The 19,889-nt window shown below is 39.7% G+C and overlaps 1 protein-coding gene and 1 long non-coding RNA gene across 2 annotated transcripts in view; one reads left to right on the top strand and one right to left on the bottom strand.

Moving 5' to 3' along the window:
• Positions 1 to 4,323, top strand: part of LOC122550513 (kelch-like protein 1) — a 423,308-nt gene extending 418,985 nt beyond the window's left edge. The window contains exon 11 of the mRNA XM_043691355.1: positions 4,243 to 4,323. Coding sequence (XP_043547290.1) covers positions 4,243 to 4,299 — 57 coding nt within the window. The 3' untranslated portion in view covers positions 4,300 to 4,323. The remainder of the gene's footprint in view (positions 1 to 4,242) is intronic.
• A 2,959-nt stretch (positions 4,324 to 7,282) lies between these two features.
• On the bottom strand, positions 7,283 to 11,013 carry LOC122550514. The gene is made up of 3 exons (XR_006311867.1): positions 10,098 to 11,013; positions 7,583 to 7,648; positions 7,283 to 7,372 (listed from the first exon to the last, which is right to left on the bottom strand). It is a non-coding gene; the product is annotated as an uncharacterized LOC122550514 (long non-coding RNA).
• Between the last annotated feature and the right edge of the window lie 8,876 nt (positions 11,014 to 19,889).

The following is a 19,889-nucleotide window of genomic DNA, read 5'->3' as shown; positions in this document are numbered from 1 at the left end:
TCCACAAGGAGCTTCACTAAATTTTACAGATTCACCATTGAAAGCATTCTATCTGCACAGCAACTGCTGTGTCCAAGACAGTAAGAAACTACAGAAAGTTGTGTCTACAGCCGAAATCATCATGGAAGCCAATCTCCCATTCATGGACTCCATTTCCTGCTCTTGTTGCCTCAGGAAGGCTAGCAATATCATCCCACCCCATCTGCCTTCAGGCAGAAGATACAGAAACTCGAATACACACACACACATACATACCCAAACAGGTTCAAGAACAGCTTCTTCCCTACTATTATTAGACTGTTAAATGGACCTGGAGAAAGTGAGGATTGCAGATGCTGGAGATCAGAGTAGAAGAGTGTGGTGTTGAAAAAGTACAGCTGGTCAGGCTGCATCTGGGAAGCAGGAGAGTCGACGTTTTGAGCATAAGCCCTTCAGCAAGAATGAGGCTTGTGGCCTAAGCGGGATGGAGCTGGGAATGCAATAGAGAGATAAAGGTGGGGGGTGAAAATGATAGGGTGGAGAGAAAGGTGGAGTGGATAAGTAATTCCAAATAATGTTGATCTTGTTAATGTTGATCTTGCTCTGCCAATGTCCTGTGCAGCCATAACCTTGTATGGCTCACTCTGCCTAAACACCCTATGGTCTATACATCCTTGTTTGCTACAATCTGCCTATACTGTTTGCAAAACAAAACATGTGACGACAATATATCACAACAAATCAAACCTGTTGAGTTTTTCCAGCAATTTGTGGTTTTATTTCTGATTTCCAGCAAACACAGTTCTTTTGTTTTCATTCTAGGAGTAGACTGTCTCCCTGTGCGTACCTGAATAAGCAATCGAAAACCTGTACTCAAGACTCCTTCAGGCAATTATTAAAAATAAAGAGACTGAATGCTTAGTCTTTGGAAGCTAAGAAATGGGGGAGGAATTTAACATCTCAAAAATCCCTCTAGGAAACTTAAACTATCCTGAGGGCGAGGTGAAAGATTAGAAACTTAGAGAATGAAGAAATCATGGAATCCCTATAGAATGGAAGCATACATTCAGCTTATCAAGTCCACACTAACCCTTCAAGAAGGATCCCGCACCCTTACATGTCCCAGCCTGCACACCATAGACAATTTAGCCATCTAATCTTCATGTGTTTGGACTGTGAGAGGAAACCAGAACACCTATAGGAAACCCATGCAGACAAGGGGAGAATGTACAGACTCCACACAGTTGCCTGAGGGTGGAATCAAACCCACTGATCATAGAAACTTGATGGTCTGGCAGCACCTATGGAGAGGAATCTGAGTTAATGTTTCTGGACCAGTGACCCTTCTTCAGAACTAAATGAAAGCCAGAATGAAAACTTTGCTAAATCCAAGAAATTCATCAATTTATGCACCTTCAGTAACAACTGCAAATTTCAACCTTATCAGTATATGACACAATGAAGGGAATATCTCCAGTCCTTGGGATATATCTTCATTCACCCATACAGGGGATCTTATCCTAACCTTGTACTATTTGCTTCAACCTTATCTGTTTATTCAAACCCTCGCACTTCTGTCTCCTGACCAGTTAATTCTATATGGATCGCAAGGTTTTTTTTGGAAGTTTCCTGTTGTCCTTGAACTTTATGGTGTATCAGGTCCATTTGGCAAAGGGTGTCCATTTAATTTTACTGTGATCACTTATCGTCCAATTAACCTGGGCAATTAACCTGGGCAGTGTGTGACATTGGGATATTGCGATTAGTGAAGGAAAAATGAGCACTATGCTGTGGGGGAACAATCTGCATTTATTTAGAAATCTACTCTGCTTGTTCTTTGAACTACATTTTAAATGTTACATGGCTAAAGAGGCAGGGGGTTAATCTCAATTTAAAAATAAACATGAAAATACAACAAATGCAGCTTTCTGCTAATTATTTCAGCAATCACAGCTTCACCTAATATTAATGGTCTGGGGAAGGAAATCTCAAGTAGATTCGTTTTGGAGCAAAACCTTCACGAGCTTCAGTTGTACTCAACTGCCAATGCTGAATCAATGCTTCAGTCAGTAATAACTTAATAGGTGTTTCCAAAATGTTGATGTTTGAATTGAATGTTAATCTTGTTCCTCTTCAACTACACAGTAATTATTTTGTCCATTATTTTACTTGTATCATTATACGGTTAGTGTATGCAATCCAGTTCCACTAATAAAAGAGCAGACACAAGAAATTCATGAAATTGTGTAAATGACTGTGTACTAATATTTGAGGAAACTAATTTGAAAATCATAGATATCAGAAGATAATAGCCCAGATATTCCTATCAAGACCAGAAACCCTATTTCAGACCTTAATCTGGTTTAGAAATTACTGACTTATCTTTCGATGCTTCCTGCAAGGAGATTCCTGAATAGGGATTACTTTGTAATTAACTTGTTCAGGAATCCACTAATCCAACAGTAAAGAATTTTTTTTGTGGAAGCCACACCTTCTTTTCGAGCACAAACTGTGCTGTGTTTTGTAATTTTAAATATCCCAGCAGCATAGTCAATAAGCTTATCAGTTCCTTTGAAAAATCAAGTTGGTAGGGATGAGTGTGGAGTCAGGGTGACAGTTATTTGTGGAAGAAATTACTACAGATGCTGGAATCTGTACTGAAACAACTAATGCTGGAGATCACAGCAGGTCAGGCAGCATCCATGGATACAGAAAGTTAACATTTCAAGTCGAGATGACCCTTCATCAGAGTCATCTAGACTTGAAACGTTAACGTCCCCTCTCTCCATGCATGCTGCCCGACCTGCTGTGATTGCCAGCATTTGTTATTTGCGGGGATAGGGTGCTAAGTGGATGAGGGCAATGTACTAGGAGGGTAAGATCAATAGGGAGTCAGTTAGGGCACCAAATAAGTGAGATGGATAGGGGTCAAGTAGGTGGACTATCAAGGGGGGTGAGGAGGGAAAGTTGCCAGTTGGCTGGGGTGCTAAGTAGGTAAGGTGGGCATGACCAGATTGGTACGATCCCAGGTCAGTGAAGTCAGTAACATGCTATGTGGATAGGGAGTCAGATGAGTGCAGTGCCAATGGGTCCAGTTGATGGGGTGCCAGTTGGGTAGTATGCTGGCAAACCAGATAGGTGAGTGGATGGCTAGGTGAGGTTGGTGTCATGAAAATGTTGAATCCTGCAGTAGGGAATGTGGGCTTTCTCTTGTGCCTAAGAGATGGCAAGGACTATTGGATCTGGGGCAGGGGGATAGTGTCTGATAGCAGAGAGAAGGAAGGGGATGTGTTCATGGGTTGTCAGGCAAATACAGTGGGTGTAAGAGTATTGTCTTGGGACATGGGTATTGTCAGGTCTGATTGGGGTGGAAGTGGCAGGGAAATATCAGGTGCAGATCCAATGGACGATGATGGTACTTTGGGTCCTATAGTGAGAGTTGTTAGTTCTGAAGTGGTCACACTGGCAGAATAGGGGGTGGTTCATGTCCTAGGGGGAGGGAGGGGCAGGTCAGTTCCGGGAGAGATAGGTTTGGAGGGGGTAGTGGTTATTCTATTTTGAGTTCTAGTAGATGTAAAGGGTGAGGGAAGGCATGGATGAGGTTGTCAGTGGTGACTAGTAGAGTTAGTTTAATAGCTGCTCAGGAGTTAGAACATGTTTTTAATTATCTAACCTTTCCTGGCTAACTACTAAGTTCAAAGGTCCCTGATTCCCATCAGATAATACTTCATAGGCATTTCCCATCCAGTAGGTTGTGTCAGGGATTCCTCAGGGTCTTAAGGCTTTGGTCCAGCCTATGCCACTGTAATGACTCTCTGGCCTTCAAAACATCAGGGCCAGTTTTTATTTCATTGTATCTCCATATTTGTTATTGCAATGCAGACTTTACACTGTGATATTAATTGTAGTAAAATAGTAAAATATCTTCTGTTGGTGTCAATATTAACTTCAGGACTATAACTTTTGATTTTCAAATTATCAGTCCCTAAATGCTGTAAATAAATTGCATTTTCAGAACAATTGATTAGTTAGATAATATTTGACTGGGGTACACAGATTTGGACTATAAAATAAATGAACATGAGTAATCGCATGCACACCCATGCAGTAATTTTAACAGGAAGGTGCAGTGCAACAAACAGGTCATGAACAAGGAAGGAAAATTTGCGAGTACATTGTGTACAAACTGCCTTTCTGGCTTTCTCAAAATTTTATGCATGTAATGACTTCTTTAAAAACTGGCTTCTGTTTCTGCTCTGACAGGCAGCATCCTTAAACATCGGAAGAGCTGGGGCCTGTGTTGTCGTTGTCAAAATGTGAAGCTGCAGTCAATTGTGTGAAGCTTTCTCCTCTTCTGCTCTGAACTGGTATCTGTAACATGCTGTTTCATCACTGATTCTCACTAGCACTCAACTGAGCCTGTACACTGGTGTCAACTGTGCACCCGCTTCCTTTGAAGACGTCATCTGTGAACAGTCGGTATATGGCAACTAAAGGAATCTAGTGGACATTGGAAAGAATGCAAAACATTCAGTGATCAGCAAAAATTCCAATCAGCACAAAACCAAACAGAAGAAATTAAAAACTAATCCTTTTTTAAATAAAAAATCTTGGCAGCATTGACATATTTTAATTAAGACTTTAGGATTGCCACTTCATACAGCCTATCTGCAAATTACTCTAAGCACTTAATGACTAAACTGCCAAATCAGTATTTGAATTTAATGGATTTGATCCACCACACAAAAAAATTAAAATGTATTGAATTTGGTTATGGAATGGGCGCCTATCATAGTAGAAGATGTATTTGTATAAAGAATTGTCCAATTTACATTCCTAATGAGGCTTCTATAGCCAAAAAATTCCAAAAGCACATTCTTGTCATCATTCAATAAGTCTCTCTGTAATAATTGTGTATAGATATATTGAAACACCAATTTTCAAAGACAAAAGACTGAGCACACCTCAAGTGTTTTTCATACCAATAAGCAATGTCATATTCCCCGAAGTGTGGCCATTGGACAGTTAAAGAAAGTACAAACAAGGTGTATAATATTTAAAAATCAACTTACTGGAACCTCATTATGGTGAAATGTTTTTTTATTTAATTATTTCTTCATTGCACAGGACGACTTAAAGCAAAGCCTTCTCAAAGTGGCCATTGTAATTATTTTGTGATGAGAGTGCTCATTGTTTAATTTCCTCGATCTGAGATAATTGGCAAAATTGAAATTTCTTTTAAAATCTTGCTGTTATTCTTCAAACACTTGCATGTATGTCGCACCTTATTGAGTTAATTACTTTGCACAATAAATTACTTTTAAGAGATTGTCGTGACTATATGGTAAGTTGCAGTTTTGTCAATGGACACTGTTCTCGCCTCTAAGTCAAAGGTCGTAGGGTCAAATTCCACTTCAGGGACCTGAGCAGAAAGTCAAAGTGAATGTAATAGTGGATGGGATGGGGTGAGTGCTACAATCTTGGAGGTGTTATATTTCAGATGGAATTTTAAAGTGATGCCCTGGGGATAAATTAGGCTCAATGTTTTGAGCATGATGTGTGCCCTCACAGCTCTGAAATAATGTTTCTGTTGTGTGCACGCATTTGAAAGGTGAGGTGCACAGAATGCCTTCTAGTACAGGCCTGGGGGTGAGAAGTGAACGCCCTCTTAATGTATGCAGATGTCAGTCAGTGTCCAGTACTGACTTGACACTATCACTGTCATTTTGGTATGCAGTGCTCCTCTTGCCATCCTCTCTCAATCTTGCACAGCTGTACAGAAGCAGCAGGAAGAAACCCCCTCCCTTCCACCCCATTTTATTGTTAATATTTGCATGTTAAATCTTGATTGATTTGTTCTAGCTGTGACTATGATCCTATATATTTTCCACACTGGCTTGAAGTTGTAAAAGCTTGCTGGTCATCTTGTGATGGTGCAGACGGAATTATTTGGTGGTTCACACTGTTTACTCTAAGATATAGGGGCACTGCAAGCCATTGATTGTGGAAGGCAGTGCAACTTGGAAACACGGACGGAGGTCATTTCAGAGCAGGACAAACTGCTAAAAGAGGGAGGAAGAGGATGTGTGCAACAGCATTCAGTGGGAGGCTATGTCTGTCTAGTGCGTTCAGAAAGAAATTGTTCTGCCCGGAACTCAGCGAGCAACAATACATTAAATGTCTTCCCTTTAAAAAGGTCACCCTGAGTGAAATCTGGAATTTGATTTTTCAAACCAATTTGGTCTGAAGTGGAGGCAGGTGGGCCTGCAATTTGGCGCCATTGGCCTCCATTCCATTTATCCCCATGATCCCAAATATAAGCTATTTTGAAAGACTGGCTAGGGATCAGATTGGTTTCCCAGTGGAAAGGGGAAGGATTCCCAATCAACAAATCAGGCAGTCCACTTTGAAGTTGATATGGTCTAGAACATCATGGTGGGCTCAGAATCGGAAGTGGGGTGGCCTGACAGCTGAAGTGAGTAGGCCACTATCTAATCCTGATCCATGATTACAGGCCATTGCTGTAAATGATTGGCTGTCTCCTGAAAGGGATGTCTCTCCAACACTACATTCAGAAACCTATGGATTTGTGAAAAAAAACGTAATTGTCATTGTCCTTTGCTGTTACATTTTCACTTTTGGAACTTTCGCTCTGATTGCCAAGACTGTCAATTAGTTAATGTTTCTTTGGAAATCCTCCTTCCTTACTTGTTAGGATGGCAGAGACACTTCCTGGCTTTTAATTGACTGAAACATGAAAAATCACAGTTGCTACATTTAAGGCATGTCATGTGTGATTGGAACCTGAAACTAGCCTCCATATTGGGTTCCAAACCCCCGAATAAAAGATAACTTCAATCTTCCATAAAATATATGGTCTAAAAGATCCAATTGGACCATTTTTGAGAAGCACAGGGATTTGGTATAATATATGGATCTTATGTATCTCTGGTCATTATCACATTGCTTCTTGTGGGAGCTCACTGTGTGCAAATTGGCAGGCGCACTTCCTACACTGCAACAGTGACTTCACATCAAAAAAGTAATTTATTGGCTGTAAAAGTCTCTGTGATATCCTGAGGCTGTGAAGGGCACTGCATCAATGCAAGTTATTTCTTTAACAATCATTCCATAGCAGCAAGTCAGCTAAATCACATGAAATGGATCCCCAATTGGCTTGTTTATTTGGAGACAGTCAGGACCTCAGTTTAACTTACATCAGGACAGCACATCCAACAACATAGTACTCCTGCAGTGGTCCGACTAAAGAATCAGCTTAAATTCTGGTGTGGCATTGAATTCACAACTTCAGACCCCTTGGTAGGATTCCATCACATGAGTCAAGTTGACATAGCATTTGTTGGTGATCACACCCAACAAAAGATATTTGGACCTACAAGTTAACAAACAGCTTTTAGATTAACAATCAAAAAATTTAATTACTTGTATATAACTGAATAATAATAATCATGCTGGACTTCTACCATAGTTTAGGCTTCATAGTTTAGACATACTCAAAAGTAATTAAATTATTATTTGTGGGTCAGAGAGATCATGTATGTTTCAGCTTGTACTTTTTCAGATAATCCATTCTGCAACACACCTGTTTGAAGTTTCTCACAATCAGATAAATGGTAATAATTCAGGGCTGTTGGCTGACAATTCAAGGCTGCAAGAGAAAATGCAAGGGAACGTCTTAAATTTTGTTCCACAATTACTTCTGACCAGATTAGTCATCTTTTGCATGCTTTAAGCTGTTTGAAGCTCAAAATGGAGTACCCGAGGTTATAACAAAATGAAAGACAGTGGTTGTCACAAGATGGTATCTGCAAACTTGGTATATTTGTGTACTATGCAGTACACAAGCTGAACACCTGCTTAGATCACCATCCTTCACCTTGGTTTCCAGTACAAATAGTTAGTTTTTACTCTTTTTGCTTTTTCTTAGCTTTACTTATGGACATATTTACTGATGTAGGTACACTTAGCTGAATTTGATTTCTCAATTTTCTATCCAAAGCAAGAGGATTAATAAGTGGAGAGTCAGCCATTTAGAATTTAAAATCCAATATTGCATCATTATAATACGTACTAATTTTCTCCTAAATGTCTTTACTCTCTCCTCTCTTTCCTCAAGGTATTGATTCCTTTGAGATATTACAGCTCTTTGCATGTTAACAACACCCCAGCACATTTTTTAATTAGTCCCTTCTGATATGTGAGCCTGAGTAATGGGTGTCATCAAACTACATGGTATTGGAAGGCATCACAAATAACCCGATGCTATTCTTAACAGACATCTGTACACACACAGTTTCCAGCATGACTCCCTGGATAGTGAGCAGCTGTGGAAATTCTGTACCATCTTTAAGTATTGGCTCTTCATAGAACTATTAACTTGTACAGAGAAAAGGAAACATTCAGCTCATCACAGCAATACCATCCCTTGGAAATAGTTGTCCAATTAAGGGCATTATTCTGTTATTTTCAGGGAACACTGCCATTTAATATTTCCCTGATCAGGGATTTTTTAAATTCTCCTTTCCATTTGCTTCCACTGCCTTCATAGCAACTGGATTACAGATTATCCGAACCCATTGCATTAAAATAAGTCTCATTTCCCATCTGCCCCTTTAGATAATTATCTTAAATATGTGACCTCTGGTTACTGAACCTCCAGCCACTAGAACCATGTTTTCTTCACACGATCAAAATTATTCATATGTGATTTGCACACAGGCACAGTTTCCAAGACACCTTGTATAGACAGCAGGAAGGCTAATCCTGGCTATGCTTTATTTTTGTCATCCCTAGTGTGGGTTTTCTGTTATTAATTTGTAACTGAGAATAGTTAACTCACCATCAAAAAAGGTTGAGCCTGCCACCTATTTTTGGCTGTCTGGGTTGCCCTGTGCACTTGCTTTCTGGAATGACAGTTCGAGCTATCATTCCTATTCCTACACTTAAAATTTAATTTATTTCTGTATTTATTTGTCAAATCCATACATTTTTGTAAACAACGAATGGGCCTTTGCCAGCACTACTTATAAAGAAAAATTGCATTTATAATGTTAAGTTTCCTCAATGTCCTTGTTTCTTTTGAATAATGTGAAGCTGTGATTGTATAAACACTGTGAATGCATGAGTTCATTTCTACACTGTTTCAGCTGCATTGAGTTCATGTCTGGGACGTAATTGATGTGTGTGTATATAAACTTTGAAAAATCATTGTACATATACGTTGCAAATAATGGGTCAACGTTACTGTATTAGAAGACCAAAAAAATGCACATTAAGCCATTAAGTGTCAAGTTTGACTAAGGAATGATGTGTACAGTTGTAAAATGTTGCACTAATTCAGGATAAGAATGAAAGAAACATGCAAGTTCATAGCTGCACCACATTTGTAAAATGCTCTGTACTAGCGTTTTTATGTGCCTGGCAAAGCCTTGGAAATGTTTCAGCATTGCCATGCTTGAGAATTGGTATGAGTGGTCTGTGAAATATGGCATGAACTAACAAGTAAACTGTTTGTTTCTCTGCCTTTACTGCCCGACTGTTTTATTGTCACTTTTATGCTTGTTTTCAGGGTTGACCATGTTTTGTGTTGATTTTAAACAGTAAAATCCATGCAATTATTTCATAAGATATAAAGACACAGTTTCTGCATGACATTCAGCCAGATATTAACTAAATCTGTGGGGAAAACTGAATAAAGCAACATTAAAATATCACAGAGTTTTAAGTCAAACTGAGTATCATCATTAATCGCTTTATGGTCGAGAATCTTTCACATTGGTTCCAAAGTCTATTGATTTGAATTAGTCCCTGACAAGCAATCTGACCACATCTACCATATTGTGTCCAAATATATAGTGCACGGACCCATGAGTTCACATGGATCTCTTGTTAATCACCTGGACAAATACTGCAGGTGCTGGAAATTTGAAATAAAAATGGAATAAAACAATTGAGGGTTAAGGGTTATGGAGAGGAAACAAGAAAGAATAAAAGGGAAGGTCTGTGATACAACAACAGTTCAACATTAATTACAAAGGAGTTGATGGGGCAGAACCTGTTCTGATAAAGAGTTTTCAACATGAAATGTTGGCACAAACCTTAAATGGCAAGAATAATAAGAAATTGCTATTGTTATAAGTTCAACTTCTTGTTGCTGCTGTGAATTTCCACTGGGTTCCATTAATTCCAGCTTTTCCAGAAATTCACAGGATAGCATCCTTTGGGGAGCTCCTTCAGAATGGAGTAGAATTAGAATAAGACAGGACACAAACACTTTGTATGGCTTTTTGTTGCAGTATGGGAAGATTAACAGTCCAAACTTGGGACAAGGGTGAAAGGGCAGATGAAAGGAGGAGAGAATCATTAGGTGAGTTGAAGGTGAGATTGAGATCAGGTCAAGGGCATGGTCAGGCAATTGGGATGATAATGGGATAATTCAGAGTTAATCAGGTAGTCTAATGTTTCAGAGGTGTAGTCAGTTTGAGACTGGTTAATCAGGTCTGGTTGTGGAAGGTAACCAATGGCCGTAGGGTGTTTTGGTTGGGTCAGATGTAATCCAGTTAGTTTGGGGGTAATCAGGTCATTTGGATTAGTCTTTTTGCTTCATGTAGTTGTCGGGTCAAGAGGCAATTGAGGATTAGAGGATGATTTGGAGGTCAGTTTTGAGTTATCCAGTTAATAAACTAGGTCTTAATCAATCAACATTTCCTGGGTAACAATCCAAACATGGAACTATCGAAAGCTAACAGCAAACTTGTCACAAGTTACAACTGCCTGAGTGATGCCCAAGTCCAGGTTTCCACATGTTTCTGACGCACATCTTCAGTCATATATCCAGTCTCCAATCATCTGGAAAATTTGGCCTGTTAACACTTTCTTTCTCTTCAGACACTGGCCTGCTGAGTATCTCCAGTATTCTTGTTTTTGTTTCTGATTTCCAGCATGGAAAATGTAAGGAAATGGAAGATGTTAATCACATTAATCTGCTGTAACCAGTGGTCAATTGATCCAAGTTCCTTCCCTCCTGTAGGTGCCATGATTACTTTAAATTTTATTAAATTGATCTGCAATGGCTACATAAGACTCGTGACCAGAAATCAATTCAAATCACAGAGGTCTGGTCTGCTGTTGCAGTAATTAGTTAATTGAAGACAGAAGTGATTAGCAGACAACTGAAAGCAATTAAAAAGTAAAACCAAAGGCATTAAAAGCAGTCAATTGATCCGCCCTTCTTAAAAAAAAGTTGATAAATGGCTCATTTCCTCACAATCGCTTTATTTGCCATGCTTGCCAATTCTATTCCAGTCATGAATCAATTATGTTCAATTACTCTGCTTGATGTTGTTGATTTGTTACATCTGGAATACAGCACAGAAATAAGGTGCTGTTGTAGTTTCCCTATCTCTAAGCCAGGAGATGCAGGTTCAAGCCCTAGCTGCCTCTGCATGTGCATGATAACATCTCTGAACAGCTTACTATAGCAAATATCTGCTGCACAGATATTTGATCAGTTCCTCTATAATGGAATTTATGCTTCACATGAGGACCGGGTCACTCATTATCATTTTATGGGATGTTTATGTTCAAGGTCATAACCTCATTATTACAAAACAGGTGGAGTGTACAAAACATTCCAGCTGCATTTTGCCAATTATGTCCGCAGTGCAAGCTTCACACCACTTTCAATGGTTCAGCAATCTCAGATGAGTTAGGAACACAAAATATGATGGCCTGGAAGCTTGTGTGGTCACTGACATTATGGCCCCATTTTGTGAATTCACAATAGAAATAACTAAATCCACTTTTCACTTGGTACTGGGTATTACAGTAATAGCATTACTGAGGTGAGAAATTAAATGATTTAACATGTTTTACCATTAAGCAATCAGGAGGAAGAAAAAGCATTTTCTTATTCTTGAGTAAAGAAGAAACTCTTTTTTTGAGCCAAATCTTCTCATTTCACAGGGTCCACATATAATCATGAACCTTTTACTGTCCATCAACTGGATGTAATGTTTTATCCATTAGTATAGATAAACACTGCTTTAAGCTAATCAGTGAAAGATTATAGAACTAAACATGAAAATGTTGAGAAGCCCAATTCTCAGAAATGTTGAGTTACATCAAAATTAGAGCAAAGAAACAGACTGTTTGGCCCAACTGATATTTATACCTCTCAAGCTTCCTCCTAGCCCATTTCGTTGAACACTCTCAGTATAGCCTTCTAATCTTTTCTGCTTCAACCATTCATTTAGATTTTCTTAAAAGTATCTATGCCATTCAACTTAACATCTCCCATTAGTTCTGAAGAAGGACCACTGGACTCAGTACATTAACTCTGCTTTCTCTGCCAGATGTTGAGTTGCTCCAGACTTTGTTTCAGATTTCCAGCATCCGCAGTCCTCTGTTTAATTTCCAATTAGTAAGTAGATCCATGCTCCAAACTGAAATGAATATATGATTGAAAATAAAAGTCCTGATTTTAACCTGGGGTGGAAGCTCACCTTGCATAGCACAATTGTGTGTCAACCAATATGTGGAATCTGGGCAATTCTAACTTCGTTGCCTTGTTTCAATCTCTCTATGGTGACACCCGGTTGAACGAAGTAGAGGTGATATGTACACCATTGAACAAGACTGAGTAATTATGTGGCAGCAACCATTGAAAAGTGTTCCAGTTGGATGAATAAAAGACTGAGAGGTGGTATAGAGTGACCCAAACCTGAGGAGGCCTATGGATACCTTTATCAACCAAGGGAGGAGAGGGGGTGGGAGTTACTGCTCATGTTAAACACAGGTTCTTTCTTCTTCCATTAGAATTTATTTAATTCAGTTCCACTTTAGATAGCTGAAACAAATGGAGAAAATATAATCCCAATTTCTATGTAGTTATTTTTATCTCAAAGCACTGAAATTCTGATTGTTCCCATTTATTTTTTATTTTAGATTAATGACATATCAACACTTACCCCTTCTCAACTGACAGATTGTTTTCTTAGCTGTATTCATCTTTAATAATCATTGTATCTTTTTTTTAGTTCACTCATTGAATGTGGATGCCAATGGCTGGCCAGCATGTATTATACATTTATATTTGTCCTCAGGAAAGCAGTGGTTAGCTGCCTTCATGAACTGCTGCAGTCCATTTGGCTTAAATACTTTCATAATGCCAGTAACAAAAGGAGCAGCCATGTATTCCCAAGTCAGGATGGTGAATGGCAAATGGCCCTCGCAGGTGGTGCTCCCTTATATTTGCTGCTCTTGTCCTTCGCGGTGATAGTGGTAGTGAAGCTGCTATCTAAGGGACCTTGATGTATTTCTGCAGTGAATCTTGTAGATTGTGCACAGTGTTGCTACTGAGTGTCAGTCATGGAGGGAGTGAATATTTGTGGATGGTGTCAACTCCTTGCATGTTGTTGGAGCTTCTCCAGCTAAATGTCACTATGCCTTCACATTTATGCTTTGTAAATAGGGAACAAGCCGTGGGGAGTCAGGAAATTGCTTAAACTCCAACCTGTGAGGACTGGAGATGCTGGAGATCAGAGTCGAGAGTGTGGTGCTGGAAAAGCACAGCAGTCAGGCAGCATCCGAGGAGCAGGAGAATCGATGTTTAGGGCATAAGCCCTTCATCAGGAATGAGGCTTGTGGGCCAGGGGGCTGAGAGGTAAATGGGTGGGGGTGTGGGGTTGGGGGAGGAGGGGAATTGGAGCTGAGAATGCGAGAGGTAAATGAAGGTGAGGGAGAAAGTGATAGGTCGGAGAAGAGGGTGGAGCAGATAGATGGGAAAGGTGGTGGACAGGTCAGGAGGGCAGTACCAGGTTGGAGGCTTGGGACTGGGATAATGTGGGGGGAGGGGAAATGAGGAAACTGGTGAAATCCACATTGATCCCATGAGGTTGCAGGGTCCCAAGGCGGAAGATGAGGTGCTCTTCCTCCAGGCGTCGTGTGGTTAGGTTATGGCAATGGAGGAGGTCCAGGACCTGCATGTCCATGGTGGAGTGCGAGGGGAAGTTGAAGTGTTCAGCCATGGGGTGGTGGGGTTGTTTGATGCGGGTGTCCCAGAGATGTTCTCTGAAATGATCGGCAAGTAGGCGTCCTGTGTCCCTGATGTACAGGAGACCACATCGGGTGCAACAGATACTGTAGATGACATTGGTGGAGGTACAGGCAAATTGCTGTTGGATGTGGAAGGATCCTTTGAGTCCTTGGACAGAGGTGAGGGGGAAGGTGTGGGTGCAAGGTTTGCACTTCCTGCATTGGGAGAGGTGGTGGGGCTGGTGGGGGTTGGCATATACCTGACAAGGGAGTTGCGGAGGGAATGGTCTCTCTAGAATGCTGATAGGGGTGGGGAGGGAAATATCTCTGGTGGTGGGGTCTGTTTGTAGGTGGCGGAAGTGGCAAAGGATGATGCGATATATGTGGAGGTTAGTGGGGTGGAAGGGAGGACAGGGGGATTCTGTTCTTGTTGGCAAAGTATTTATGTGGGCACACCTGTTCAGTTTCTGAATGGTAACCTTCAAGTGGTTGATAGTGGGAGATTCAGTGATGGTATTGTCATTGAATGTCAAGGGTTAATAGATTGTCTCTTGTTGGAGATGGTCATTTGCCTGGTACTTGCACAGCTTGTCACTTGTCAGCTCAAAACTGGATGTTGTCCAGGTCTTGCTGCCTATGGACATGGAGTGTTTTAGTATCTGAGGAGTCTGGAATGGTGTTAAACCACACACAACCACCCCAGTAATCATCCCAACTCTGACTGTATAATGGATGGAAGGTCACTGACAAGGTTGGTTGGCCTTGGGACACCATACCCAACTCCTGCAGTGATGCAAAATTTATTATTAGGAGCTGGTACATTGGTCAGATGTACTGAAATTTTTCTTTGGTCCAAAGTCTATATTAATACCAGTATACCTCTTCAAATACAACACCCTAAAAAACAGTGATGGCTGAAAATTGGACTTTTTTTTGTAAAGAGAATTTTAAGTACCATTAAGTTAGTTAAAAAAAAAAAATTTTTTTAGGTGCTGTTGACACCGAAATTATACCAGCCACAGATGAACTACATTAGGTCAATAAGCAACTCATCACCATCTCATCGAGAGCAACTAAGAATGGACAATAAGGCTCGCCCAGCCAGCTATCCCAATATCATATGAAAGAATTAAAAAAAACATTCTGCCTGTTTTCTTCCTCATGTAAATTGACACATTAACAGGATAAACATTAGAACCAAAATTTGCACAATGATAATCATTTTTATTTATTTTGAATCTAGACCATACCCAGGATGTCCCAAATTGTTCTACATCCAATTAATTATTGATGAAGTGCAATGATTATTACTCAAGCAGATCATAGGAAGTGTACACATTGGCAAGCCCTCAGTTTGACACAAGCAAATAATTCTTGACTAGTTTTTTTTAAAGATTAGATTCCCTACAGTGTGGAAACAGGCCCTTGTCTGGAGATAATTCCTGATGGAATTAGAGGATAAGTTTAAAAGCCTGTTGTGGTCAGAAATACAGCGACATTACTATGACAAAGTGCTGTTCGTTATCTCTTAAGAAGGTGGATAGGGGTCAGACTGGCCCAACCATGTTCAAGTAAATAGATACTTTGTGATTTGCTCATTTAAGTGCATGACTGCCAAAAGCTAGTGTGTTTCCAATTAAACCTGTTGGACTATAACCTGGTGTTGTGTGATTTTTAACATGATTCTGTATGACAGAATCCAGTTCTAGGATTACTGGCATCTTGTTGAGGGTTTTTAATGAAACTAAATCTCATCTAAAATATGAGAGGAGTGGAGTTGAGGCTGAGTTGAATCAGTTAGAATCAGTGAAGTTAGATTGGATTAGAACACTTGTTCACTTAGAAAGAACTATGTTAAGAATCATAACTGTGTTTAAAAAGAGTTAATTTTAAAAATATGGTTTAGTGGTTTAGAATGCAATCATTGTGCTCATCAAAATGATTAATAAATCTAGCATAAATATTTATGTGTCTTATCTGACTGTTTCATCTATGCTTACCTTGTTAAATCAGAAACTAAAATAACACCTGACATTGTGATGTAATGTTCTTTAAAAGAAAATGCTGAAAATTATTCACAATAGGCAACATGTTTCCTTCATATCCATGTAAATTTGCAGATAACATCTTTATATTTTTATGCAGAAGTCAACACCTCTGACATGTTATATGTTCTCAATATTACACCAAGGTGTCAGTCTAGAATATGTGTTCAAGTCTTAGAGTGAATTTTCACTGCTGTTGAATGAATGAAGTTGATATGACATCATTGGCATACTTAAAGAATTTCATGTGTAAAGTCAGTATATCACCTCTTCCTTTTGGTACATATTTGGTTTAATATATGCTTACTTACTGACTGAAGTGATATTAAGAATGACCATAAACACACTGTAAAAGCTCCTTCTCCACTTTGGTAAATGCAGGAAGGTAACAATATCAGACAGTCACTTTATCAGCTTTTTGCTTTCAGTTGCTGTGTTGACCTAACCTGGAAAACAATGAAGTTAACAAATGGCTCTCACTGCCATAGGTATTAGATTAGGTTAGATTACTTACAGTGTGGAAACAGGCCCTTCGGCCCAACAAGTCCACACCTGGACTGTGGGAGGAAACCGGAGCACCCGGAGGAAACCCACACAGACACAGGGAGAATGTGCAAACTCCACACAGTCAGTCGCCTGAGGTGGGAATTGAACCTAGGTCCCTGGCGCTGTGAGGCAGCAGTGCTAACCACTGTGCCACCGTGCCGCCTTTTGACACAGAATGGCTGCAAAATTCCCTAAATCTGCACACAACTCTGGGAATCTGTAGCCTTTGTTACCACATCTCAAGTAACATTGCTGAGCAAATATGTCAAGGGCTAGTAATATGGTTAGTGACATAATGCCTGTTGTTAGGTGTCTCACTCCATTGCCTGCTGATCTCCTTGACAGCCTTCCCTAAAGTGTACAACCTTGTTTTGCAAACTTCTGCAACAACACAGAGTTCAGAAAAAAAAATAATGAAACTGGCTTATTGAACTTTTGCTGTGGACACTGACGCTTTGTATTTCGAGAGCCAATAGTCGAGTTACCAAAGGTAATTTATAGGGGAAGATGGCACAAATATTCATGCTTCGTATCACGTACATAATTCACATATAATAATCCATTTGCTGTCTTGACATCTTGTTACTTAACACCACATAGCACTGAGAGCTAAAGTATTTAGCACCTACCTCAGCTTAATCATAGGAGCACTAGACACATCGATTCTTAACATTCTCCTGTTGTCAAAGCCAATAATGGTTTAAATAAGCAAGTATTATTTTCCTAGTTTCTTGTAATACAGGTTTAATATTTTGATTACTCCAATAACATCAGGCATAAAAGTCTGTTTCTGGAATTTCAAAGCTAAGTCCTTTTCAAAGCTAAGTTTTTTAAAAATTTTAGCTTGAATTATTGACTGTCAAAGGATTCTTCATATACACACCTTATTATACCGTAGGGTACAATGCAAGTTTGCATTATGAAAGAACCTGATTGATGTTCACATTCTTTGTTTATTAAATATAGTCTGCCTAAATCGTGGTGATTATTTCAAATAATATACATTTTCCAGAGATCGGATGACTAATCTTTGCTAAATGAAATTCCGTTTGAAACAAGTGTAGAACCACGTTACTGTCGTGATTGGCAGATGTAGACATCTTTAAAGTATCTTTTTTTTTATATATATATTCATACGTGTGATGTGGTTGTGCTATTGGCCAGAGCAGCATTTATTGCACATCCCAAATTAGTGTTCATAAAATGGCTGTGGGAACGCCTTCTTGAATCATTGAAGTCACTAGGGTGTACGCAATACTGTTAGGGAAGGAGTTCAGGATTTTGGCTAGCGATGGTGAAGGAATGTTGATATAATTCCCATTCAGGATTGGATGGAAACTAGCAGATTGTTCGGGTTTGGGAAGACTACAAAAACAAACAGAGGATAACAAAGAGAGAAATGAGAAGGAGAGAATCATTAAATATGAAGGTAGGCTAGCCAGTAATATTAGAAACTATAGTAAAATTTTCTTTCAATACATAAGAAACAAACGAGAGGCAAAAATAGACCCAGCACTAGCCTTCCACATTAATGCAGGAAGGCTAGTGCTGGGAGATAAGGCTGAAGAACTTAATCAGTACTTTGCATCAGTCTTGGCAGTAGATGACAGAAGTAATATCCCAATAATTAAGGAGAGTCGGGGGCAGAGTTGAGTATGGTAGCCATTAAAAAAGAGAAAGTGCTAGAAAAGCTAAAAGGTCTAAAAATTGATAAATCTCCTGGCCCAGATAGGCCATACCCTAGAGTTCTGAGGGAGGTGGTTGAGGAAATAATGGAGGCATTGGTTATGATCTTTCAAAAGTCACTGTTGTCAGGGAAAGTCCCAGATGATTGGGAAATTGGTGTTCAAGAAAGGATCAAGACAAAAGATGGAAAATTTTAGGCCAATTAGCCTAACCTTGGTTGTTGGTAAAGTTCTAGAATCCATCGTTAAGGATGAGATTTCTAAATTCTTGGAAGTGCAGGGTCAGATTATAACAAGTCAGCACGGATTTAGTAAAGTGAGGTCGTGCCTGACAAACCTGTTAGAATTATTTGAAGAGGTAACAAGTAGGTTAGACCAGGGAAACCTAGTTAATGTTATCAATCTAGACTTCCAAAAGGCCTTTGATAAGATGTCTCACGGGAGGCTGTTGAGTAAGGTAAGAGCCCATGGTGTTCAAGATGAGCGACTGGCATGAACTGAGGATTGGCTGTCTGACCGAAGGCAGAAGGTTGGGATATAAGGTTCTTTTTTGGAATGGCAGCTGGTGACAAATGGTGTCCCGCAGGTTTCAGTGTTGGGGCCACAGCTTTTGACTTTATATTAATGATCTGGATGAAGGGACTGGGGCATTCTGGCGAAGTTTGCTGATGATACAAAGTTAGGTGGACATGCAGGCAGTATTGAGGAGGTGGGGAGACTGCAGAAAGATTTAGACAGTTTAGGAGCGTGGTCCAGGAAATGGCTGATGAATTTCAACGTGAGCAAATCCGAGGCCTTGCATGTTGGGAAAAAAAGAATACTGGCATGGACTTTTTATCTAAATGATGAGAAAATTCATAAAGCCAAAGTACAAAGGGATCTGGGATGCTAGTCCAGGATTCTCTCAAGGTTAATTTGCAGATTGAATCTGTGATTAAGAAAGCAAATGTAATGTTGTCATTTATCTCAAGAGGGACTAGGAGAAAGTGAGGAGACATTTCTTCAGCCAGAGAGTGGTGGGCCCATGGAATTCATTGCCACAGAGCGTAGTGGAGGCCGGGATATTAAATACCTTCAAGGTAGAGATTGCTAAATTCTTGATCTCACAAGGAATTAAGGGCTACAGGGAGAGTGCGGTTAACTGGTATTGTATCCACAAGTAGTGTTGCTGTCACTGATAACATAATATTTGGATGCATCTGCTACAGATAGATTGATGAGAACAAGGTGAAAGAATTTATTTTCTTTTATTGGTTCCCTCACCATTTATCATGGATGTGGTCTAGCAGCCATGTCTTTAAGGACTCCTGATCATTGGTGGTGCTAATGAGTAACTCTTGATGTTAAATACTGAAGTTTCCCAACCAGAGTACAATTTTTGCCCCTGCCTTTTGCCCTTACCATACTTTGTTTTGCACTGTTTCTCTTAATTGGTATTCAACATGAAAAACATCCATCAGCTAAGGATGGGTGGGGGTAAGAGGCAAGAGATTTACTTGTCCATGTTTAATCTGATACCATGAGACTTCATTGGTTCTGCAGCCTAAATTGAGGACTGTCTCCATTGTGCCAAACTACA

Source organism: Chiloscyllium plagiosum, chromosome 6 (genome assembly GCF_004010195.1).
Source record: "Chiloscyllium plagiosum isolate BGI_BamShark_2017 chromosome 6, ASM401019v2, whole genome shotgun sequence".
Classification (NCBI taxonomy): Eukaryota; Metazoa; Chordata; class Chondrichthyes; order Orectolobiformes; family Hemiscylliidae; genus Chiloscyllium; species Chiloscyllium plagiosum.
This window is presented reverse-complemented; position numbering and strand designations above follow the sequence as displayed.